The sequence below is a fragment of the Eleutherodactylus coqui genome, chromosome 13 (assembly GCF_035609145.1).
Source record: "Eleutherodactylus coqui strain aEleCoq1 chromosome 13, aEleCoq1.hap1, whole genome shotgun sequence".
Lineage (NCBI taxonomy): Eukaryota > Metazoa > Chordata > Amphibia > Anura > Eleutherodactylidae > Eleutherodactylus > Eleutherodactylus coqui.
The window spans coordinates 96,783,560-96,809,080 of NC_089849.1; the positions used below are offsets into that span (position 1 = coordinate 96,783,560).

Consider the following 25,521-nt stretch of genomic DNA (forward strand, 5'->3'; position numbering starts at 1 on the left):
AAAAGGGCCTTAAGTGACGTCAACTGGGATCACTGGAGGTAACCGCACTGTAATCACTATCGCTGTGCAGAACTGGCATTTAGTGACTGCATTATTTAGCGGTATAGTGAGGTAACAGACACCCAGCGCGGGCTCCGAGGTTACGGACGACCCCTGCGGACTCTGAGCTGACGGACGACCACTGCGGACTCCGAGCTGACGGACGCCTCGCGAGGACTCTGAGCTGACGGCGCCCCGCGCGGACTCTGAGCTGACGGCGCCCCGCGCGGACTCTGAGCTGACGGCGCCCCGCGCGGACTCTGAGCTGACGGCGCCCCGCGCGGACTCTGAGCTGACGGCGCCCCGCGCGGACTCTGAGCTGACGGGCGACCCCTGCGGACTCTGAGGTAACAGATGCCCAGCACGGACTCTAAGGTAACGGACGCCCCGCGGGGACTTTGAGGTAATGGATGCCCAGTGTGGGTACTGAGGTAATGGACGCCAAGTGTGGGCTATGAGGTAAAGGACGCCCAGCGCGGGCTCCGAGGTTACGGACGACCCCTACGGACTCTGAGGTAAAGGACGCCCCGCACGGACTCTGAGCTGACGGACGCCCCGCGCGGACTTTGATGTAATGGATGCCCAGCGTGGGCTCTTGGCTGACGGACGCCCCGTGCGGACTCTGAGCTGAGGAACGACCCCTGCGGACTCTGAGATAACAGATGCCCAGTGCGGACTCTAAGGTAACGAATGCCCCGCAGTGACTTTGAGGTAATGGATGCCCAGTGTGGGCACTGAGGTAATGGACGCCAAGTCTGGGCACTGAGGTAATGGACGCCAAGTGTGGGCACTGAGGTAATGGCTGCCTTGCGCGGGCTCTGAGGTAACGGACGCCCGGCGCGGACTCTGAGGTAACGAACGTGTCCGCAGAGGTTATAGACGACCCCTGCAGACTCTTAGGTAACGGACGACACCTGCGGACCCTGAGGTAACGGATGCCCCGCACGGACTCTGAGGTATCGGACGACCCCTGAGGTAACGGATGCCCCGCACGGACTCTGAGGTAACGGATGCCCCGCACGGACTCTGAGGTATCGGACGACCCACGCGGACCCTGAGGTAACGGATGCCCCGCACGGACCCTGAGGTAACGGATGCCCCGCACGGACTCTAAGGTAACGGATGCCCCGCACGGACTCTAAGGTAACGGGTGCCCCGCACGGACTCTAAGGTAACGGGTGCCCCTGCGGACCCTGAGGTATCGGACGACCCCTGCGGACCCTGAGGTATCGGACGACCCCGCGCGGACTCTGAGGTATCGGACGACCCCTGCGGACCCTGAGGTATCGGACGACCCCGCGCGGACCCTGAGGTAACGGATGCCCCGCACGGACTCTAAGGTAACGGATGCCCCGCACGGACTCTAAGGTAACGGGTGCCCCTGCGGACCCTGAGGTATCGGACGACCCCTGCGGACCCTGAGGTATCGGACGACCCCTGCGGACCCTGAGGTATCGGACGACCCCTGCGGACCCTGAGGTATCGGACGACCCCTGCGGACCCTGAGGTATCGGACGACCCCTGCGGACCCTGAGGTATCGGACGAACCCTGCGGACCCTGAGGTATCGGACGAACCCTGCGGACCCTGAGGTATCGGACGAACCCTGCGGACCCTGAGGTATCGGACGAACCCTGCGGACTCTGAGGTATCGGACGAACCCTGCGGACTCTGAGGTATCGGACGAACCCTGCGGACTCTGAGGTATCGGACGAACCCTGCGGACTCTGAGGTAATGGACGACCCCTGCGGACTCTGAGGTATCGGACGAACCCTGCGGACTCTGAGGTATCGGACGACCCCTGCGGACCCTGAGGTATCGGACGACCCCTGCGGACCCTGAGGTATCGGACGAACCCTGCGGACCCTGAGGTATCGGACGAACCCTGCGGACCCTGAGGTATCGGACGAACCCTGCGGACCCTGAGGTATCGGACGAACCCTGCGGACTCTGAGGTATCGGACGAACCCTGCGGACTCTGAGGTATCGGACGAACCCTGCGGACTCTGAGGTATCGGACGAACCCTGCGGACTCTGAGGTATCGGACGAACCCTGCGGACTCTGAGGTATCGGACGAACCCTGCGGACTCTGAGGTATCGGACGAACCCTGCGGACTCTGAGGTATCGGACGAACCCTGCGGACTCTGAGGTATCGGACGACCCCTGCGGACTCTGAGGTAAGGGACGAACCCTGCGGACTCTGAGGTATCGGACGAACCCTGCGGACTCTGAGGTAACGGACGACCCCTGCGGACTCTGAGGTATCGGACGACCCCTGCGGACTCTGAGGTAACAGACGTGTCCAGAGGTTATAGACGACCCCTGCGGACTCTGAGGTATCGGACGACCCCTGCGGACTCTGAGGTATCGGACGACCCCTGCGGACTCTGAGGTATCGGACGACCCCTGCGGACTCTGAGGTATCGGACGACCCCTGCGGACTCTGAGGTATCGGACGACCCCTGCGGACTCTGAGGTAAAGGATGTCCCGCACGGACTCTGAAATAACTGTATTATCGCGCTCTCCTCCCAGCAGCCATTTCCAAGCTGGGCGGCAGTTGTGAGGTAAATCACGTCCTGTCATGTCTCGGTTTCCCTCACACTTGGGCCGCCGCCGCCTCCCGCGCACCTCCCAGCCGCCGCCCACTGTTTGTTGTTGTTGTGGTGGCCGCTGTCTGTGTGATAGGGCCCGGCCATGCTGTTGATAGTATAAACCCCTCCCGTCCACATTGCAGGCCCAGACCTCTCCGCCACAACCAACCCTCCTGCTACAACCAAACGGCCCCTAGCCCCGCCCACCCCTGTCATTAACAACTCTTCAGCACGCGTCAACCTAGCGGTAAGCCCCGCCTTCCAATGTCCTCTTTCCAGTCAGTGAAGGTCTCAACCGAACCTAGGAGGACGCCTCCTGTGTGACGTTTCCCAATCCGGCCCCTCCTATTGGCTGCCGCTCGTCGGCTGCGTGCGCTTCACGTTAGGCTGCGCCTCCCCCTTTCCTTTTCTCTCGCTGGCCGCCGCCGCCGGTCCCCGGAGCTCCTATCAGCCGCCCCCGGGCGTGCGTCCGTCCGTCCCCTCCCTCCCCTCCGTGTGTGCTGACAAGATGGCGGCGGTGGTGATGAGCGGCGGGGTGTCGGTGGTGGCCCGGCTGGAGGGTCGAGAGTTCGAGTATCTGATGAAGAAGCGCTCGGTGACCATAGGCCGGAACTCGTCGCAGGGCTCGGTGGATGTCAGTATGGGACACTCCAGCTTCATCTCCCGCCGCCACCTGGAGATCTTTACCGCCGGGGACGAGGAGGAGGGCGGGGGGGAGTTCTACCTCCGCTGCCTGGGCAAGAACGGGGTGTTCGTGGACGGCGTGTTCCAGAGGAGGGGGGCCCCGCCGCTGCAGCTGCCCCGAGTGTGAGTACCCTGACAGCGAGGGGGAGGGGCTGCGGGGCTCTTAGGGGGAGGGGCTGCGGGGGTAACAGGATGGGGGCTGGTGGGATACAGGGCACCTTGAAGAAATTGGGTAAAAGTGGGGAAAAAAATGGGGGGTGCAGGGGATGGGGGTGACTGCAGTGAGGGGGGTGCAGGGGATGGGGGTGACTGCAGTGAGGGGGGTGCAGGGGATGGGGGTGACTGCAGTGAGGGGGGTGCAGGGGATGGGGGTGACTGCAGTGAGGGGGGTGCAGGGGATGGGGAATGCAGAGTATGGGGTGCTTCTAGGGGGGGGGGTGACTGCAGGGCTGGCTGTAGTGACGGGGGATGGGGTGCTTCTAAGGGGCGACTGTAGGGCCGGGGCGCAGTGATGGGGCGACTGTAGGGCCGGGGCGCAGTGATGGGGCGACTGTAGGGCCGGGGCGCAGTGATGGGGCGACTGTAGGGCCGGGGCGCAGTGATGGGGCGACTGTAGGGCCGGGGCGCAGTGATGGGGGATGCAGGGGGTGTGGTGCTTGAAAGTCTCTGATTGCAGGGCTGGGGCGCAGCGATGGGGTGACTGCGGGGGCAGGGTTCTGCGATGGGGGGTATGTAGGGGCCGGGGTGCTTGTAAGGGGGGGGGGGCTGCCTACAATGAACGTGATGGGGGAGGGGCACAGATGTGATGGGAATGTTTACATTTTGTTGGTATGTGAACACACTGCATGCTGGGAAACGTCTCTGTACTGATGAGCCGGCTGTGGCCCCCCGACTGCTCCTGCTGTGGGGGGCTGACCGCACTCCGGATATGTCCGTGTTGATAGTCGGAGTGATCATGAGGCAGATAAGATCTTGTTGCTGTCTGCTGCTCTCTGGTATCAGCCACACTGGGCAGGCGCTGTCTATCCTATCTCCAGTACTGACGGCGTCGTCTTCTCTGAGGCGCAAGAATAATTGGCGCTAAAATTGGGCAGATGGCGGACGTAAATGGAGAGGTAATGACTCGTAAAACGCCCAGAAATCTGGGGGTCTTATCGTGCCACTGCCGATCCTATCTGGGGGTCCCCCCCCCACTCGCTGTGGCGGCTTTCTTCGTCCGCAACGATTTTATGAAGGAAATGGTTTCCCATAGATGAGCGCCCGTGGTGTTGCCGGTCTTGGGCATGCTGGGCTTTGTAATCCCTTCCAGCTCTTAGCTGTTGGGGTGTCGGGGTGTTCGGTACGGGGGGCCGCCTCGTATCCTCACGTGACCCACCAGGCTGTCAGCTCTGCCACAAGCTCCTCCATTCATTGAGGAGAGCCGTGTTTACAATCTCCCCTCCCAGAATGCTTTGTGCTGCTGGTATATCGCCCAGCGATCTATAAGCTGTTAGACTCCGGCAGGTTTCCTCGTGGCTCAGACTGGCGTGATGAGGAAGGAAAGCGCGGTGAGGGCGAGATGAAACGGGGCAATGCTGCAGATTCACATGGAGGCCCCTCTCTCCAGCCGCTGGTACATGTAATCTCTGATACTTCCTGCTGCTCTGGCCCGCACCGCCGCTTCTCTAACTTGTCTCTGCAGCAGGTATCTTCCCCTGCCCAGTTGGCATAAAGTGCGCTGCCATGTTCACGAGGGGGCTGTGTTTGTTCTTCAGGCCTCTTTATTTCGGCCGGGCTCACACAGGCGTTCATGCTGTGGGGGCACCGACAGCGTTTTTGCAGCTATGGAGCTGGCATGACCCTGCGTACTGCTGCGTATGGCGGCAAAGTCGTACTGTGCACGCCGGCGCTCGCTCTGTCATGTGCCGTACCCCTATCTTTGTCTTGTCCATATTTCCCGCGATGGCACACATACACGCCGCCCGTGCGCGAGGTCGTTCGGCTCTATTTCACATATATACATGGCAAAATAAAACCTGCCGCGTTCTTTCCTTGCGCTCGTGTACCGCACAGTTCCAACACGCTAATGTGATCGGCACCGTGTAAGATAATGTAATGGATTGCCTGCGAGTTACCGCGTATCTTATGGCGTACAGCGCCCACGTAATACGAGCTAAACAGACGGTCGTGGCGGCCCGGTCTTGGTGTGTTTTTCATTTTCGGGTGTCTGTGCAGTTTTTTACTTGTCATTGTGGGTTTTTTGGCTTTTTCCCCTCTGGCTGCAGAGTTGTGAAGAACACGTGGAAGTCTGTAATGTAAATGAGTCGTAGACCAAATATATCGGTGGGTGCTGATTGGTTGGATGTCGGGGAGGTTTCACACCTGCGCTGGGGATTCCCCTTACCTGCTCTTTTCAGGGAGCAGGAAAGGGGACTCCCTGCAGCCAAACACTCCACCTCTGGATGGAACCGAACAGTGCGGGCGGACCCCATTGACTATAATGGGGTACATCTTCTGGCCGGCTTCTTGCAGCCCTTTTTCTTCCGTTTTTTTCTTTAGCCAGATTTGTGATGGAACCGCCAACCGGAGGCTTCAACGCAGATGTAAAAGCAGCCCTACGGACCCCCTAGTCGGCCGCAGATGACTTCCGGTGTGCTCGGCTCTGATAGCGTAACTACATAGGGGGAGCTGTGATTGCCGTGCACCCTCGTGGCTCTCTGGCTACATAAGACAGTGTCCTAAGTTGTTGCGAAACTACAACTCCCAGCATGCTCTGACCACAGAGGTCTGGGGGTCGTCTGATGTTGTGGTCTTTGCTGACAGCCATTTCGAACGGGCTCTATGTGGTGAATAGGGCTGGCTTCCTGGTGGACCTTGGGTAATGCTTGAGACTGTGCAGGGGTGTCTGGTTTTGCAGCATGGCCTCAGCCAGGTTCTCCTGAGCTGTACGTCAGCAGCGACTGCAGTGCTGAGAGGGTTAATCAGTGACCGGGGCTCTGGGGTATTGCAGTGTGATGGATGGGGTTTGGGGACTTGTTTTCAGTCTATTTCTGTGCTTTAGATTCCGTTGCGGCCCTTCCATAAATCATCAATGAACAAGTAAAGGGGGAGTCGGGGCGGCCAGAGAAAGCAAAGCGGAAAGTGGCCTGCTCTGTTCACCGTGATGCGCACATATATATATATATATATATATCAGCTTGCACCCTCTGCTGATTGGTCCGGAACAATCAGCTGATGCGCCCGTGACTTTCGTCTTTTGTTCCCAGTAGGTTAGGGCCTGCGAGGCTGCTTTATAAATATTCTGACCTGGGGGCCATTATATCGGAAAACCATCAATAAACTGCCCCACAAGATGTTCTGCAGCATCTGGATTGATCAGTCTTTGTTTCCTCAGTCATGCAGGTTGGGGGCTGCTGATGAGGGGGCGCTTGGGGACCTTTCACATGAGATGGAATTGTCCGCAGGGCGCAGCGCAGATATGGGTTTTGTCAATCAGTGCGGATTTTGTTGCGCTTTAGCTGCAGAACATCTTGCGTTCTCCTCACTCTAGTTGCAGAATCGCATCTCCTGTAGGTTAGACATCCGCGACAGCCATTCCGCAGCGCCTGTATTTCTGCACCAGAAGGCTTTCCCGCATCGGAGTTTAATCTTGCGGCTTTGAAGTAAAGACGTGCGAGTTATAACAAGTGCGTAATTCACGCCCCATGGGGATAACCCTGTGGCGCTTGTCCCGTCTGACTGGTCCCTTAGGGTGCGTCACGTATGCAGGTAGTTCTTCAGGTGTTTTGATGCGGTTTTTGAAAGCGAAATCGGGTGAGGATCATAAAAATAGATAAAGAATAAGGCCTCGTTCACACGGCGACAAAACTGTGCGCTTTTTGTCACGTTGCGGCAGTGCAACCACTCGCATGTATGTGAAGCCCTCGCTTTCCTACGGGTTCCTTCACATTTGCGATGTTTTGTAGCCTACGACCTTGTGGGTCCGGCGGTACGCACGTGACCTACCAGTTTTTGTAGCCCGTGTTTCCCTATGGAAACGTGATTTTCGTGCGGTGCGATGCAACTTTGACACTAGGAAATCCTACTTTCATAGCCCTAAAGTAAGCCCTAGCTGCAGGGAAAAAATAAAACAAAACACATACATCACCTAAGAAGCCCTGCCCGGCTCTGCCACAACTTCCCCCACAATTCCCCGGCACAAGTCTTTATCATCTCTTCTGGCCGGGAATTGGAAAATCCCCGCCTCTAGGAAGCGCTGCCTCTGATTGGCTTAGGGCTGCGGCTCAGCCAATTAGAGCCAGCACTCAATGATTCAATCACAGCCAATGAACGCGGCAGGGCCAGACAGCGCTTCTTGGGTGATGCGTGTGTTTTGGATATTTTTCCCTGCAGCCAGGGCTTACTTTAGGGCTGACAGTAGGATTTTCTATTGTCAAAGCTGCATCGCACGAAAACCGCGTTTTGATGCGATGAAACAGAGAGGAGGGCTCTATAGGGAAACATGGGAGGTTGTGTGCCTATCACCGGACCCGTGAGGTTTTGGACTAGCAATGTGGCATACTACAAAACATCGCAAATGTGAAGGAACCCACAGGAAAGCCTGGGCTTCACAGACATGGGATTTGCAGCATTATTGTCGCATTGCGAGAAAATCGCGCAACTTTGTCTGTGTGAACGAGGCCTAAAGGACAGATACAACTTTTTTCTGATCCTCGCCTGGTTTTGGCTTCAAAATCTGCCGGTGTGCACGCTCGCCCCCTCGGGCTTATAGATTCATATTCTGTGTGGCACTCTTTGCCCCAGAAAACTCTTGTAAACTGTGTTTTTGGGGTGTTTTATGTATGACTGTCAGGCCGCCTGCACACGGCAGAGCCAGATTCCGCATGTGGGCGCCCGCGCGTACCTGTAATCTTGCTGCGAGCCGCTGTCAGACATGCACAGTGCAGATTTTTTTCCTCTTCTCAATTCTTTCCCCTCCGTGCTGTCAGTAGGCGAGGCCGTGGAATCCGCTACCTGTCAATAGTGGACGGGCCGCGGTCAGACGGCTTCCATGGACTTTAGTGGAAGCCGTCCGTGCGGACACCGCACAAATATGGACAATGCTGCCATTTTTTTGTTTTTTTTTTTCCCTCCGAAACTGGTTTTCACAAGTGTGCAGGAAAGTGTTTTTTTCATAGCGTGCTATGGACGGCATTTACTGCGGATCCCCATGCAAATCCGTTCGTGTGCGGGCGGCCTTACATACACACTATTTGCCGTATACAGAAGCGCTGCGGAATATGTTGGCGCTATACAAATAAAGATGATTATTATTATTCACCAAATCCCCATAGCAGAAGCCATGTTAATGTCCCTTATAGCAGATCCGCATTGGAAATGCCGTGCGTAAACATTTCGCGTAGACCGGATGTAAACGTGCGCTTGGGTCTGCGGCAATGTCCGTGGCAGAAATACCGCAGTGGTTTTAGGGGTGGGATTCACATGGGAAGTCCAACACGGTTTCTGCTGAGTCAGCGCGCTCGTATAGAAGAATCCTTTTTTTCTCCTCGGATGTCCCCAAACGCTGCACATTTGATTATTTTTCGTTTCCTCTACTAGGATATTCCAAGGGCGGCGGCCATATTGGGGGTCGTTGTCTTTTCCTTTTATCATCTTTTTTTTAGATGGGAGTTAAAAAAAAAAACTTAAAATGGAAAGTGACCCAAAACTTGGTGCCTTTTAGTGTCACCTGTACAGGCAGGCGAGAGGCGGAATGTTGTGACTTGTATAATAAGGGTCATACTACAGAACTGTCCATGAGGGGCGCTGTCCTCTGTACCTAGAGAGGATGTAGGGGCAATGACTTGTGTATGTGTTCATGAAGGGGTAGGGGGGCTGTCACCTAGGCATATAGTCGTGACCTACATCATTAGGGCTTATTTAAACTGGCATATATCGGCCGGGTTTTTACACCCGACAGCGTATATCGTCCGGGCGTGCAAACCTGGGCGATATACGCCTGTCTGAATAAGCCCTTACATGGCGCATGTGCAACGTTTATACGCAACGTCATTAAGTGACAGTGGGAAAGGAAAAAAGGCAGAAGACTGCAGGATGGCATGTGTGAGATATACGGTCACGTGCAGTCGCCATCCGCAGCAAAACGCCACCTCGCACAGCGGTAAAACGTGTTATACACGCAGCATTATATGCATCTGCTCGTTGAGCCCCGGCCGTGGCCACTCTCACATGCGTTCAGCTAAATGCTCAAAATGGTGGGATTTTACCGCGATTTTGAGCAGTGTTTTCAAACACCTGGTACAGCGCTTTATAAGGCCCCCTATTATTGAGATGGGTGAGGAGAAATGCAGAAAAATAGGACCACACGGTTTTAAAAACGCCGAATTCGAGCGCAGGTCTGCTAGGCTGTTGAAATCAATGGGAGCTATGTACAGGATTAGCGCGGCGCGCGGGAAGCCACGGTAAAGTGTCCGGAGTGAGAGTGACCTAAGTCTGAGCTTGCGCCATTATCGTCTGCATCCGCTGTCAAGAATAACTCTTTCCAAGCCCATATGTAACCTAAGGACAGGACTAGTGTATAGCTCTGAGGGGCCCACGATTAAAGGGGTCTTCCGGGTTACAGTTTACTGTCGATGAATGTTAGCAATGTGGCTCTGCTTTGGATTTTGTGTCTGCAGCTCTGAAAACCATTGCTTTATAGCTCTTCAGAAGTGTTTATCTCAGGTTGCCATGGATACGTCCTGTAGGCATTCCAGTTACAATGTGGCGTCTTCCCCAGTAGTGCTGTGAGAGATCTTGGGGTGCGTTCACACAGTGGACTTTGCTGGATCTGCCCCAATATCCGCTTACACTGCGTGTCCCGTAGACCTCTGCGGTGGATGTACCCGCCTTCTGAGATCAGAGGACGGTCGTCCGTCGGCTTGTTGGATGGGACTGAGCCTTGTTTTCGCTCTGGCAGCAGGTCTGCAGATTGCTGGGCTGTTGGTGCCTCCACATGGAATATTGATCCACCTGTAGTAAATGTGACTTCTGCCTGAGCCCACGTGGGCCTGCAGGGCGGATGACCGAGGAAGTAACGGAACGTCGGGTGTGAATCCAGAATAATAACATAAATAGGAAAGGAATTGTCTGTCTGTTGCCTTTTCACGGCTAACCGCTGAAGTGATTGTGATAACATCCGTCAGGGATATAGCTTGCGTCTTGGGGAAGGACATCGGCTACATTTTATCCCAAAGAGTTCTCTTCAGAGCGCAACAAGACAGATTTATTAGAAGAGGCGCAGGCGCACCTCTGCGGCGGGGGAGGGGGGGGCGGTGCGCATCGTAAGCTATTCCTAGACAACTGAGCGGACACCTGAGGGCTGACGTCGTTGCCACATGGATGCGGCGGAGGGGAAGGGGGTGCATTAACATGGATTGAGATTTTAAAGAAAATCTGTGTTGCCCATGACAACCAATCACTGCGCAGCTTTCACTTTACTTCAGCAGTATAACAAATGAAAGCTGGGCTGTGCGACAGATTTTGCCTTACAACTTGAATAAAAGACACATTAACATGTAAAAAAAAATTTCTATGAAGACGAAGTCGCAGGTAGCAAGCTACTAGTATTGTATAAAGAAAGTTCTGCAACTTTCTAATACACTTTGCAACATCTCACTGTAAGTGAATGGAAACAGTCTCTAACATGAATTCACATCTAGAGGCTATAATCCCTGCAGACCGAATTCTTCTCCTAGTTGAGGATCCCATCATATCCAATCTGGACAATCTGTGAGTGAAGCTCCTCAGCAGCACAGAGCTCTCCTGTCCTAATAGTTTAGTCCAAATGTATCGGCATGGATCCCAGCCTGTTTAGTGCAGAGGATTGTACAGACTGAATGCAACTGTAACAATATGCAGGTCATGTGATATAGATGTTCCGCATTGCCATAACTAAGAACCCCATCTCTCTGAGGCTGAAGGGGGTCTTTTCAACCTTCTTTCTCAGGATAGATCGCAATTAGAGCTGCAATCCCAGTCTTGTTTTAAAGCACGGTTTTGGTTTTAGAACAAGACTATGATCGCTGCTCTAGCTGTGTTCTAACCTGACAAGATTTGTTAGTAGTAAAGTTGCGTCTTATACACACGTGTCTCCCTTCGAGCATGTATGAGATGTCCTTAGTAGGGAAAGAGTTAACTGATTATTTTTTGGTGGGAGGATTAGTACTAATCAGAATGACCATCCTTGAAACTATGAATTGGTGAGGTAGAGCTGTGCTTCTGAGAGTGGCCTGTCTAGCTGAGGCTACAGGATGGGGGTCATGAGTTGTTGGATACACTGATTACTCCCCACGTTGACTCATTATGACTCGCATTCCCTGGGCTTCAGACACAGACCTGCAGCTTTAATACCAGAATTTGCTGGAACGGCATCTAAGCTATAATGAAGGGGCCTACAGCTGGCTTATCTTAGAAGTTCACACAGGATGACAATTTCTGTGGGTTTGCGCAGCGAATTACAGTATGGAGCATGTGGATGAAAACTCAACTATATGCTGCAGAACTCTTTAGCATGGCAGTTGACCGTTGGGCGGATTTTTAATTTCGCAGCGTGTCAATTTCTGCTGTGGACTGTGATGTAGATGCAGAACCTGCTGCAGCTTTGCGGTGGATTTTCCCTTACAAGTGGAGCAGCCGGAAGGGTTCTTATCCTGTAACATGGCGGCGAGTCACCAGGCCATGCCAGCGCTTTATCATCAGTGGGGGGCTGACTGCTGAGAACAGACTTAGCTCTGCGCCCCCTTCTAGGTTTTCCCTGCATGGTGATATGCAGGGGACGCACCTCTAGATCTGCAGCCCCTCATCCTCTGGATCAGTGGGACAAGCCTTAGGCCCAGTGCACATGGGAGGATTTGCGTTGCGGAATTCGGAGAGTGCTTCCGCCTCCGGATTGCAGAGTGTGTGCTGCCCATAGACACGCTCTTGATGATCGCTTTTACCTTTCCACGGAGCAGAAATCAGTTGCAAATTTTTTTTTTTTATTTTTTTTTTACGCTTGCAGGGGGAAAATCGCAGCATTTTCTATTGCAGCACTGGATTCATGTCCTCGCCTAGATAATGCCGCGCCGTTGCTGTACTGAGCATGTGCGCCGGCTGGCACATCTGCAGCACAGATAACAAGAATCAGGACAGGTACGTGGGGGTCACCGGGTCGGATTCTGCTGCGGGATCCCACATGCGGAGTCCAACCCGGCCGTGTGCATTTGGCCTCAGGATAAGCTTCTCAGCATTGCGTACGACTGGCTTGACGAATGCCATCCAATGTCAGACTTCTGTTTTTACCTGTCATGCGTTCAGTGTGGTCAGAGGCTAGCGGCACAGGTTTACAGGGGATTGTTCCACCCAGTATAGATGTACTATTAAGGCCCATTTACACGTAATGATTGTCACTCAAACAAATGAAAGTGCGCCATAATCGTTACGTCTAAGCACAAAGTCCTCGAGCGCTTTGTTCGTCACTCAGTTTCAGCCAGCCTAAAAATCCTCACTGATTCGCTGACTGCTCACTGCGTGTAAACGCTCCCCGCTCCGTGTATCATGTAGAATGAGAAGTGAGCGATTCTCAGCGGTGATCTGTCCAAACATTCTGCACGAGCGACTAGCGTAGATATCACTTGCTCGTTTAATCGAGAATCGTCCCGTGTAAGGCTGTGTGAGCGTAATTTAATTGCGTGTTATGCGCACATAAGACTCAGTGAACGGAGTCCATGGAAGCATATTGGCTTTTATTATTCCATTCACCTTACCGTGTATTACACCTGATAGAGCCCTATTCTCTATAGGTGCGTATGAAAGTGTTGTACATCACTACATTATAGTTTTTTCTTTTAAATTAGTATATTTACGCTAATAAGTATGGTAACGGGTTCCTCATTTTGTTTCGGGCATTTGACATATAATGTATGGTTTCGGATTACAGGGCGCATACAACGACTGCTTTGGTTGGCGTCGGCTTTGGGTCATTTTCTCTTTTATGTATATATTTTTATTTTATTCTCTAATTGATTTTTACAACTTGATGTCATATAAGACCTCTGTGGGTCATTCACTTTTTTATCCTGTAGCTGCAGCATCCATAGGAGCCCCAGTTACAGAGGACAACATCCCCTGTAGTGGCAACAGTCAGTGGCAGAGCTGATCGGGGTCTGCTAGGATCCTGCAGCTCTGCTGTGCCAGGGAATCCCGGTAGTCATGTGATGGCTGGGTCATGTAGTGCAAGAAACACATCTTCCTAGAAAGGAGAAGGCAGAATCGGTTAAACACTTCTCCTCCGGGTTCTCAGCTGTAACGGAACAGCTGAGGAGGACCCGACCTGCTTTTGCTTAATTGCAGGAGCAGAGGCTTGAATCCCACCGTCGTATTCCGGCTTTTGAGTGGGATTAAAGCCCAGGACCAAGTGTCGTACATTTACAGCACTGGTCCTTAAGGGGTTAAAACTACGCGGGCAGTATACGCCCATGTGAGTGAGCTCTTAGACTAAAAGCGCAGTGTGAAAGTATCCTAAGCTAGCAGCATTATGAATGCAGCTCCGGATGTGATGGAGATCAGCGCAGCCTGTGAAGAAAGCAAACAGTTTGGCAACTTGCTATGAACACCGACTCACATTGGTAATAAAACTGGAGTTCAAGACCGACTTGTTACAATTGTAGCCGGTCTAAAGAATCCTCTGCAAGCCCTGCTGCCCGGACGTCAGTCTGATGCATTTTGCTTCCCGTGTCACTTGTAGCGCTTTTACACGGAACGCCAATTGTTTAGATTCCAGCAATGATCGTTCAGTGTAAATGCAGCGAACGCAAAGTGGTTCCATGTAAACGGGCAGCAGCGCTTATGGCCGACTGCCTGCTTACCGTGAATGGAGGCGGGAAGGATCCCCGACCTGCAGAACGACTATCGCCGGGACGACCTGTCGGGTATCTGCTGTGAAAGCGCCTTAGAAGCAAAGTATCAGGACGGGAGAAGGACTGGTTAATCTTACCAAGGAGTATATACCGACTACAAAAGGAGCAAAACTGCAGCTGTAACAAATCTTAGGTCTTCATGGGTTTGCATCCTGATTACTGCCAGCCAATAGAAACCATCCGTTCTTGGAGTATCCATACATCCCCCTCCTGTACGGTGGCGGGCTATACTGCTGTACATATGCATCGGTGTAAGAACAGGAGGCCATTAATCCAGGGCCAAGTCAGGCCGGTCCGGGAGATTATCTCGTCTGCTAGCTGACCACCTTTTAATTAGGGGGCCAACCTGGGATTACAGGAGCGCGGGTTCCCTGTAGGGACTGGAGGATTGCCGCTGTATGGTGTATTACATTGTCCTCATGGTCTAGTTGTGCCTGGAATAGAGGACCTCACTATAGCTGCCTCCACATGTCCTCCGGCCTCCTGTGCGGTGCGGGGCAGAGTTGGTCAGCGGTGCACGGCTGCCATATTTGCATCATTTAGTGGTTCTCAGTCATTTATAAGGTGAACGACTGCACAGTTTCTCATTTGAACAAGCCAACAATGTATCTGCCCTTTTAATCGGGCTGCACGGACGATCTCTGGCATCGTTCGCTCGTTTAAATGAGGTATCAGCAGGTCTATATGGCTCATTAACCCCTCAGTGACCACCCATACGTGTTTTCACGTCCCGGATGTCTGGACTTTATTCTACAGGGCTGTAAAATCCCGCTGGCCCTGTAGAGTAAATCCCAGGGGTCTGTGCGCATGACGGCTCCCCGCTACCGGGGGTAGGTGAGTGCCTGCAGCGGTGACCGGGGGCCTTGTTGAGCGAATCCTGGTCATGTGATCACCATTATTCAATGGTATAAAAAGGTAGCGGATCTGCCTTTTTTTCTGCACAAGTGTGCAATGGGGCCTGCGACTTATTTAGTTGTGCCCTGAAAGCCAACAGGTGTTCCTTCCATTACAGGCCTAGCCGTGTCCTGTACATAGATTGGGGGCACAATGGGTCAAACAGGGGGACCTATTTTGGGGTTAAAGTCTTCATTCAGACATGTGCTGTACAAAACAAACAGTTTTTGAAATGACACAATTGCCAAAAAAAAAAATGAAAATCGTAATTTTTTTTTCTTCCGCTTTGCTGAGATTCATTCAAAAACTGGGGGGTCAAAATACACAGTACACCCCTAGTTGAACTCGTTAAGGGGTCTAGTTTTCAAAATGGGGTCATTGGTGGGAGCTTTCTGTCGTTTTGGCCGCTCAATGGCTCTACAAGTGGGCAATGGGGCCTGAAGCGCCTTCAAGTAAAATGTCTGTTCTGAAAGCCACCAGCTGCTTCTTTCGGTTTGGGCCCCATTGTGCATACAGATTAGGGCCACAGTGGGTATGTTTCGGAACGCGGGACAACCAGGGGGATCCATTTTCATGTGTACTATAGAAAAAAAACTCTCTTTAAAGTAACATATTTGCAAAAATAGGACATTTTATTTTTTTAAATTCCTGAAAATCAGCTGTGGGGTCAGAATCCCCCGAGGCCGGTTCCCACCTTTCCCCCGTCCCAGTTGTTGTGCGCCGCCAGCGATACATTGCCCAGCAGTATAGCATGCTATGTAGCTCTTGGCTCCCGGCCCGTTGCTGAGCAGCAGGGGTGCCTGTGATATTTGGGGACAGCTACAGTAGTTGGAGGTTAAACCTTTCATTTCTGTACTGCGGTGATTGATATCGTTGTGTCAACAGGATGCCGGGAATGTAATGCCGGGAGCGGTGAAGAGCGCCTCTTCCTCTTGGCGCGGTGTTATTAGGAACACGTGCTGCAGGGCAGAATGCGAGCTTCCATGGAGAGCGCTGAATAATTAACCGCACCGATACATTGTAACAACCAGGCAGGGAGATTCATACAGATCTGTCTACCTGGCTGCCACCGTCACAAACCCTCTGTAAACAACGCTCCCCTTCAAGGAGCTTTAAGATTAGGAATTAAAGCAAACTATTAGAAATGTGTAGTTACTACCGTGTTCCCCGATAATAAGCCCTTACCTGATTTTCAGAGGGGAAGAGGGTGCTTCAAATATAAGCCCTATCCCAAAAATAACCCCTAGCTACACTGCATGAAAACCAAAGCTCACCAAGTAGATGGCGTTCGGGTCCCTCGGCTGCGGCGCTGCTGCTGGCTTCTGTGGAGGCTTCAGCAGTGATGGAACATTTCTTCCTGGTAGCGGAGCTTCAATACCCCGCCTCCAGCAGGCAAGTGCCCTGATTGGCTAATCGAGCGCAGCGTCAGCCAACTAAAATAGAACAGAAAGCACTCAAAAAGAGCGCAATTACAAAGGCGCTTTAATGCTCGTCTGGAATGTCCCATTGGGATGAATGGTTGTTTAGCGCAGCGTTTCATCAGCACGTTGCGAACACGCATTCAACGCCGTTTAAAAGCACCCGTGTGAGCGGCACGCGGCGGCGGTAAAATGCTGCCTTCCAAACTTGGTGTTTTTCAGCGATTTTTGAACCCCTGTAATAGCGTTCGACATTTTTTTTTTTTTTTTTACTGCTTACAGTCCTCATGATGGGTGATGAGGTGAGCAAACCATGCTTGAATATCGCAGCGCTAGTCTGCGAGGCCCCATTGAAATCAATGGGAGCGTTATACCAACTTTGTACTATTTGCGGTAAACCGCATCCTATGTGAGAGCAGCCTATGTGCGACGAATGCCGTGGTATGGCGCCTTATAGAGGCCGGAGTCGGGAACTATTCCAGGCAGATGCGTCTAATGCCCTTTTAACATGGGAGAGCCATCCCAGCGATGAGCTTGCCGGTGCTTTCACACAGAAGTGGTCACTCAGTGAACAGGGACTGAGCGGGCCCAGGATCGTCCTAGCCCGCTCACCTCCATTCACAGTGAGCAAGCAGTCGCTCATAGGTGGATGGCCTGTTTACACTGGCAGACACAGCGGCAGACCAACGGCATGACAGATCTGATGAGTGGTTTATAGCTGGTCGTTCTTTCACTTCACACGTTCATACTGCACCATTACAGTGCAAGCGGCTCCATCTAACTAGCTTATTGCCGTGTAAAAGGGCCTTAATGGGTCCTGAACTTGATGTGAACAGGGACCGTCCTGCACTGATACACTGTAACAAACTGCTCAGGGAGTGACTTGTTCTGCTGTTTCTATACATGACACCGCTGTGTGCGGACGGCCGCTGATGCACAGGAGCTGCAGTGTATGATATTTGGATGTAATGACCGGCCCAGCAATGCCTCCTGTTCTGCATCCCGTGTCTCGCCTCCAGCTCCTCGTCGCACACCTTGTTGACCAGTCGGTGAAGAGTAAGGGACGCCCGGGCAGCCACATAACGCCCGACAGTCGTCTCAGTAATGGTACTATTAGGGCTAATGACGGATTTATGCCGCGGCGGAATAATGCAGCTATTGGGTTCTATTGCGCCTTATAGCGCAGTCCTCGCATGCGGGATTCTGCTGCGGATTTACACAACAGGAAAAAAATTGCAGCGTGTTCTATTTTACCGTGTTTTTCCACGGCGGTAGGTCTCCATTAATGGAGGCCACAGAAAAATGTGGTAAAAAGCGTGTTTTTCCGCGATCGCCAGAGGGGGACTTTTTTTTGTTTATTCCCACGATGTAAAACCGCGGGTGTCCCCTGCTCCGTCCGTGGGCATGAGCCCTTACACAGAAACCATCGTCACTTGGTGACTGGGGGTAGAGCGGGTCGCAGAGCGTTCCTGCCCGCCGCCTCCATCCGCAGACGGATGACCTGCAGAAACTGAAGGAGAAGCGAACAGATTGTCGTTCCATCGGCGCGCGTTTATACTGAGTGATGAGATTCTCGCTGATTTGCGGGTTTCTGAAGGCTTCATCGGCCCCTGACAGCTGCATGCCTCCCGTATCGGGGCGGTCTGGGTGCCGCTGGCTTCATCTGCTGCCTCCATAGATGTTTTTATCCTCTGCTGAAGAGTGGAAATTTCCAGCTCGGCTCCGCGGTGCTGCAGTGTTAACCCTCGCTGCCCCGCAGGCTGAGGCCTCCGAGCGGATTACTAGCCAGCCAGAATAGGATGTCCAGCACAGCAGCCCCCTCCTCGGCATCGGTGGGGATCCAGGGTTTAGACCCCCCCCCCGCAAAGTGATGCTAAGCCATGAAGTATCCCATCCAGAGACTAGCCAGAAGAGCTTCCCAGTATATATGTAACCTATATGTGGAAGGGATCATGCAGAAAATGAACGAATTGGAAACTGGGGTGAAAATAGGCAACAGAAACAGTAGTAGTCTCCATTCGGCCGGGCTGGCACAACTGGGTTGGATTCCGCATGCAGGAGGCCCACAGCGGATTCCGGTTGTGATCCGGCCAGCGCCCCTGCGTACGTTGCATAATGTACTGCGTATCGCTGCGGAGCACGCAGGCGCTCGTGTACAGTACAGTTTATGGGTTTAAGTGACGGCGCCGATGCCCGCAGTCCATATGCAATCGTGTGCGGGCTGCGGGTATATCCAGGAACGTAGGGTAATGTCTGGTAAAAAGAACTGTCTTCTCTGAGTCCGTAAGATTCCTAATTTTTTTAGTCTTTGTTCTACTTGGCGCTGTGTAGCCATGTTGGGGCTTGTTTGTTGGGCAAGGTGTAGTTTTTATTGGCATTGTAGTAGAATATACAACTTCTCTTTTGGCTTCATTTTCTTGAAATGCGGGAGAGCGAGGTAACAATTTTTGGTTTAGTGACGACCAGCCTTGTGTGTTGTGAAGGCAGCAGCGGCAGCAGTCTGCTGGTTGGATACATTGTATCACTATGGAGTCCAGAGCATTGGCCGGACTGGATACAATGATACCGGGCAGGATGGGGTTCAGCAAACTGTGATGGGGTAACGGTGAAGAAGGTAAATCATAAAGCATGGTAGAACGTCATTGTGAGAACTAGAATGCAATTGTTTACCTTCTGCCCGGTGGCCCAAGTCTACAGACTACTAGTCCTCTATCTCGTCCGCAGTTGTTGCTGGTCTTCCAGTACGATTCGGTGTCCGGCCTGTGTGGTGGGGAAGAAGTAGGATGCCAGTGTGCCTGCTACTTTGTTGCTACGGAGGTACGTTGCTGTCAGGGGTATGGCAGCAGCTTACACCCCTCTTTCGGGGTTTGCCCACAGCTATGTAGTGTATGCCAGGTGCTGGTGGAGGCTGGAGGTTGGTCGCTGTATGATATTCGAGGGGAAATGGACAACAAGTCAGTGTTTCTGCCTTCTTTCGGGACAGCCGGCGCCCTGCAGAGTGAGACCTCTGTGCCCTGGCGCTTCCTAATTAATGGGGTGGCCTACGTACAACACACAAAGATCTCATATAATTGGGTTCCTCTGGCCGTCGTCATAGTCTCGGCTGCTTCTCTTCAGTCTGTATAAACTCTGCGACTTCCGTTTCTGACTGCCGGCACTTCTGTTGTTAGTTCGGTCGTCGCCTCTTGTACTTTCTGCGGATCGCCGGCCGCGGTCATTTGACTGATAGTAACTTTCCTCTTTATCATTCATTCAGAAAATGTGTCTTGGATTTTACTCGCTGTCACCCCGGAGAGGAAGTGTCATCCGCTGGACAGTCCGAGAGCGTACAGATCCGGGAACGCTCAGCACTGTAAACAGTCACGGATTTATGGCACAACATGCGGCTGTTCCTGCGGGCGGCGGCTGCTTTCACACTTACTGCTTAAGTCTTTCTTGGAATTGTTTTTTTTTATATATAAATTCATCTATTTAAGCTTTTTTTCCCCACTTACATATTTCTGTTCTGTATTTTCTAACGTTATGTAAAGGGTCTATAGTAAAATATACCCGCTCAACCAGTCTAAAATAAAGCAGCATTGCTACTTGTCTTAAAGGGGTCGTCCCACTGTAGTTTTTATATATATATATATATTTTTTTCTTCAATTCCTCCTCCATGTATACAAATGATCCTCTACTCTCTGCCCAACTCCTGTCTCTCCTCCAACGTGGCTTCTAGGCTGCAGCCAGCCTGTTGCTGAGGTCTGACTGGCTGCAGCAGCCTGTGATTCATACAATGGACCCGGCCCTGGAGATGTTGGGAGGGGGGAGTACAGCATCCTGTGTAACGGCACCCGGTCGAGCTGCTACTATCATTGTGCTAGAAGTGATCCCTACACTTTTTTTTTTTTTTACCCATTTTTGGGAGGAGCACCATGTTCCCCAGATGTGTAACAGTATGCAATTTGGGGGTTTGGCTGCATGGGGGACAAATTTTGGTGAACCTGATTTTTATTCCCTCTGACTGAGTCGGTAGCGGGCGTCCCGATTCATGATGATTCTGATGACATCTTCTCGATCCCGTCACAAACCGATGATCCCACTAATGGCTCACCCGTGTACTCGCGGCCAGGACTGCACACAGCTCTGATGTTTAGGCGGTCTCGGCATGCATGCACCGGTCCGGTGTGCCGCCTCCCTTGTCCCCGGTGGTGCGTGTATCACGAGCAGCAGCGCTCGTGTTTACAAGCCAGCAGCGTGCTGTTCTCGGACTGCGCTATTTTCTTCCTTGGCAGCAGTTCCTCTCCTCTTGGCTGCAGTTCCTCTCCTCTTGGCTGCAGTGATGTGTTTCTCCCGTTCAGCAGGGAGTGAGCCTGCAGACAGAGCCAGCTTGTTGTGCGCTTTTAGAAGACGAGCCGTGCCAAGGCTCGAGGACCGCGCGGCTCTGCTGGGACTTGTACGCTCTCTGCTTTCAACAGGGTGTGTGTTAATTTTTGCACCATGCAGATCAGCGGCATGTGTTTTTTAGTCGTTGGGTTATGCAGCACTTCTCGTAGTGACACTTGCACCCCTTCCAGTTGCGATTCTCCCCGCTGCTCTCACGCTGACCGTCTGCTTACCGGTGACGTATGACGGGAAATATTCAGCATAATTGTGGTTCCAGTGAGAGGTTTCTTCCCGCTGGCCTGTGATCAGTGTCCGCTGGCAGCGCCTCGCTCTCCGCCAGCCAACGCTCTCTCCATTTCTAGGAACAAGCACAAGCCTTGCATCGTGTTCCCAGCAGCGGCCCGTCCCGACTGATCTGCTGGGTTCTGTACTAGACTTCCCCTAAAATCAAAAAATGTCTTTCTACTCGAGCCATTTTTGAGCCCCCGATAGTGCCAGCTTTCTGCCGCTCCTATTTCTGTGCCAGGCTTTACGGGAACCCTGGCATTCTGTTGGTGAAATGTTTCCACACAGATAAGTGCTTGGACCGACTTCTTGTCTGTCGGTATTCACCGAAAAGCTGACAATTCTGTTAGTGAACCAGGAGGCTCAGGATGAACACAGCGTTAGACTTTGCCCAATCTGACTGAATATGACGATTTGTTGGTAAGAACAGCTGTAGGTCCTGCCCTGATGTCTGTGCTGCAGACATACCTTAGGTCATTCTGAGTCTTGTAGTTCACCAACGGAACTAGAGCGATGCCCGACATGCATGCAGGCAAAAAATGTGACCCATGGCTGCTCATCCTGAGCCTTCTGGTTCTCTAACAGAATGCCAGAACTATTGTGAAGCGTAGATCAAAGTATTTAAAATCTTCTGCCCCCCCCCCCACCCCACCCCACCCCACCCCCCCCCCACCCCACCCCACCCCAAAAAAAAAAAAAAAAAGAGGCACAGTGTCTTATTTTCAGGGGATGGGATTATTATACTTGGCTAGCAAGCTCGGTCAAGGTCCCTCCTGCTGCTCTCCGGAGCTTCGACGCACTTCTTGCAGTCCTCGGCCGCCCACAGAAGATCGCTTCCTGGGTACAGGATTCATAAATCCCGCCTCCACAACGTGATGGCTCTGATTGGCTGAGCAGTGCTCAAGAACCAATCACTGCAGCGCTTGATGAACCAATTACAGCCATCACATTGGTTCATCGGGTGCTGCATTGATTGGTTCTCGAGTGCTGTTCAGCCAATCAGAGCCATAGTGTTGTGGAGGCGGGATTCATGACTTATTCTATCACGGTGAACCAGAAGACTCGGGATAAGCGGAGTTGTGACTCTTCTCCGTCAGGAACCCTCTACTGCGGTTATTTGCCGCATGCAGTTGGGGACTGTTGTGTCTTTTAGTTTTGGCTGGATACTACTGAAGTCTGCGGAGGGGGTGAGTATCTTCACTGCTAACACAATTGGACAATATGTAAAGGGTTCGAGGCTTTTATATCCTTGCAGTAAAAAAAGAAAACTGGTCTCTATTTACCATTCTCCAGTTCTGAATGTGGCCTGCAGTTTAAAGAATGGAGGTTTTCATTCTGGTTGCCATGGTTACATCCATACATGAGAGTCCATATATGTAGACACATGTCCACCTCTGATCTCTACTAGATCATATCATCTGTAATTCCTTAATGAGCCATAATAAACAGCAGTGTTTTTTTTTTTGTTTTTTTTTAAATGCCCTCTTCCCCATTCTTTACACTGCAGGCTGAATTCCTACAGATATGAAGACACGACGGGTTCCTTTTAAATACTTTAATGTGCTTAAAATAAATCTATTTGCAACCTTTTGGTGCACAAAGGCAGCTTCAAGAGACAAAGTGACAGATAAGTGAGAACAGAAGAGTCGACAATGTGACTTCATTTAAAGGGCCCCTGTCCCCTAGAGTACCGCTAACTAACATAAGGTGCTGTTTATTGTATACTAACCCGCTTCCTGGTTCACGCGGTGCTCGCCGCTGAAGGCTGCGTATCTGCCAAAATCCGCCTCTTCCCAGAGTCCTGCGCACGCTCTCCTCTACAGGAGCCTGAAGTCTGAGTTTTGGCGGGAGTATAAAAAATACTCCAAATTTTTTACATCTAGAGCAGAGTCCTACTCACCACCACGGGCGCAGATATAGCGCTCGCCTCCCAATGCTTCACACTGTCAGCGCAGCCTTTCACCCGATGGTGAGTGCAGTGCCGCTGGTCAGGGGAGCGCTAGATCTGGCGAAATAAGCTGCGGCCTCTGTTTTGGATATGGAGATTCTGCAGCATGTCCGTCCGGTGGGAGCGAACCCTCAGGGTTAGAGCTAGCTTTCTAAAATAAGAGCCAAAACTATTAAAACCACAAAACTAAGAGTTCTTACCCGTACTCAACCCCGCCGATCCAGCAGTGCAGCCCCACAATGCCTCTGGTCTCTGACAGCGGAAGTCAGGTGACTGGGATGGTGATGCTGCAGCCTCTGATTGGCAGGCGGCAAACTCCTGGCATCATGGCACCCAGGATGTGAGGTCAGGTAACCGCTGCCTGCCCACTATCAGTAGAGACCAGTGGAATCATGGGGCTACAGCGCTGGACCGCCAGGGCTGAGGACGGGTAAGTAGCCTTTGTTTTAGGCTTTATTCACATGGACATATTTATGCTCCTCATTAAACGTTAATGCATGTAATACAGCCAGCATAAAACCCCATTGCTTTTGTATTGGGGTATTTAGATATGCATTTTTCACACAGCATGTTCTATTTGGGGTAACATCTTTTATACAGGTCGCCAGAATCCATACACAGACAGCAGTTTCGGGGTGTTTGCCCCTCATCAGTGTTCCATAGGCTTCTGGCTTGGCTGGTGAGAGGTCTGTGATGTGGGTCGGGAGGGGTAACGCTCTCCTTGGCACCTTGAAGGTGAGTGAGGACACTAAGGCCTCATGCCCACGGCCGGGTTGAATGCCGCCTGCGAAATATCGCAGCAAAATCAGACCCAGCGCTCCCAGAGACCCTATACTTGCCTCTGCGGATCCGCCATGAGTGTCTTGCTCAGCAAGGCGCAGTGCATGATGCGCTGGGCTATGAGGCAAGTTCTCACGGTACTACCTCTGTGCTCACAGCGGAAGTATCACGGGACGGATGCCTTCCATTGACTGCAATAGTAGCCATCAGCGCGATTTTCCACATAGAATAGAACATGCTGCGATTCTCCACCCGTCAGTGGAAAATCGCTGTTGATTTCCGCTCGTGGGCATGGGAGAATAACTTGCCACAGCATGACATTGCTGCAGATAATCCGACCGTGGGCATTAGCCCTTAGAAGGCCATGCATGCTCCTCTGGGAAATAGATGGAAATATGGAAGATGGAACAATACCTCTGCAGCGCCACCTGTTGGATGGCAGCATTCCTTCAGCATTGATTTGGTATTGTTGCCTCTTCCCTATTTTGGTCTGTTACTGACAGAAATGGCCCGTTTTAAATAGTGAGTGCGCAAAAGGTGGAAGAAAATTGTGGCACTTACAGTTTTTTGTCTTTTTTTTTTTTTTTGCTCAGGTGAAAAATGCAGTGGGTGCGTTAGCAGGAAGGACCAAATACGCAGTCTATGAAAACCGAGCAATGACACTGCGAATGCCCCTGTGATCGAGGCCTGAGGGCTCGCCCGCACGGGGGGATTTTGGCAGCGCACTGCGCATCTATCTTTACCCCTTTAGTCGACTCTCGGACACTTTACGGATCGCCTCTCCGCGCGGTTGTGTTCTGTACGGCGTCTTTCTGTTCAATCGTTTGCGCGTTGGCTTTGATAGTATCAGGCAGCGCGTTCTTTGACGGCCGCAGTCGTCTTTTGCCGCTGACCGCGCCAAGCGTTATCCATGTTTCTAATAAGTTGGCTTCATTATGTGGTCGCAGCACGAGTCTCTGCGGATCACGTGGCGTGCAGCGAATACGCTTGTAACGTGCCGCTTTCACAGACTATAGTGGTGTGTTATATGCAATGAATAGCAGCCTTGCGTGTTGCAGCTATAATGGATCCGGCCGTGTCAGGCGCCGTACCGGAGGCGCACCGGGATGACCATACAATAGAAGGGGATCAGCGTGCCGCGGCGGTCTCGCGCTCATTGTCACAGGACAGAACTGGCTGTATTGACAGCCTGCATGATCCAGTCTTACCGCTTCAGTGTTACTTTGAAGCGGTCTTCCCTTGCTTGAAGGGTACGGTACCCGAACCTATAACCTACTCATCTGCGTGGAATGCGTACGCTGCTGTCGTCTGCGACTTTGAAGAACATTACTGGAAAGCATGAGCGCAGCGCTGTGGTTTCTTCTCTGCAGGGCCTTCAGCAGTGTTGGCCCTTCTTCCTGCTGTGGTTTCCCCTCTGCTGTTGAGGAGGGGCGCGTGGCCACAATGGGTTCCTCCCAGCTGTGCGCACATGGCCTAGTTCTGGGTGCTGATCATGAATACACAAAGTTTCTGAAAAACAAAAATAGGCGTTCTGTCTAAGAATGAGGCGCTGCAGCAGCTTCACGTTCTCTGTTGTCCTTTGTGCATTGTAGTTATC

General features: G+C 52.2%; 1 protein-coding gene across 1 annotated transcript in view; it reads left to right on the forward strand.

Annotated features, from left to right (window-relative positions):
- The first annotated feature begins 3,013 nt into the window (after positions 1–3,013).
- The window catches only part of FOXK2 (forkhead box K2), a 64,365-nt gene continuing 41,857 nt past the window's right edge, over positions 3,014–25,521 (forward strand). The window contains exon 1 of the mRNA XM_066586984.1: positions 3,014–3,440. Coding sequence (XP_066443081.1) covers positions 3,142–3,440 — 299 coding nt within the window. The 5' untranslated portion in view covers positions 3,014–3,141. The remainder of the gene's footprint in view (positions 3,441–25,521) is intronic.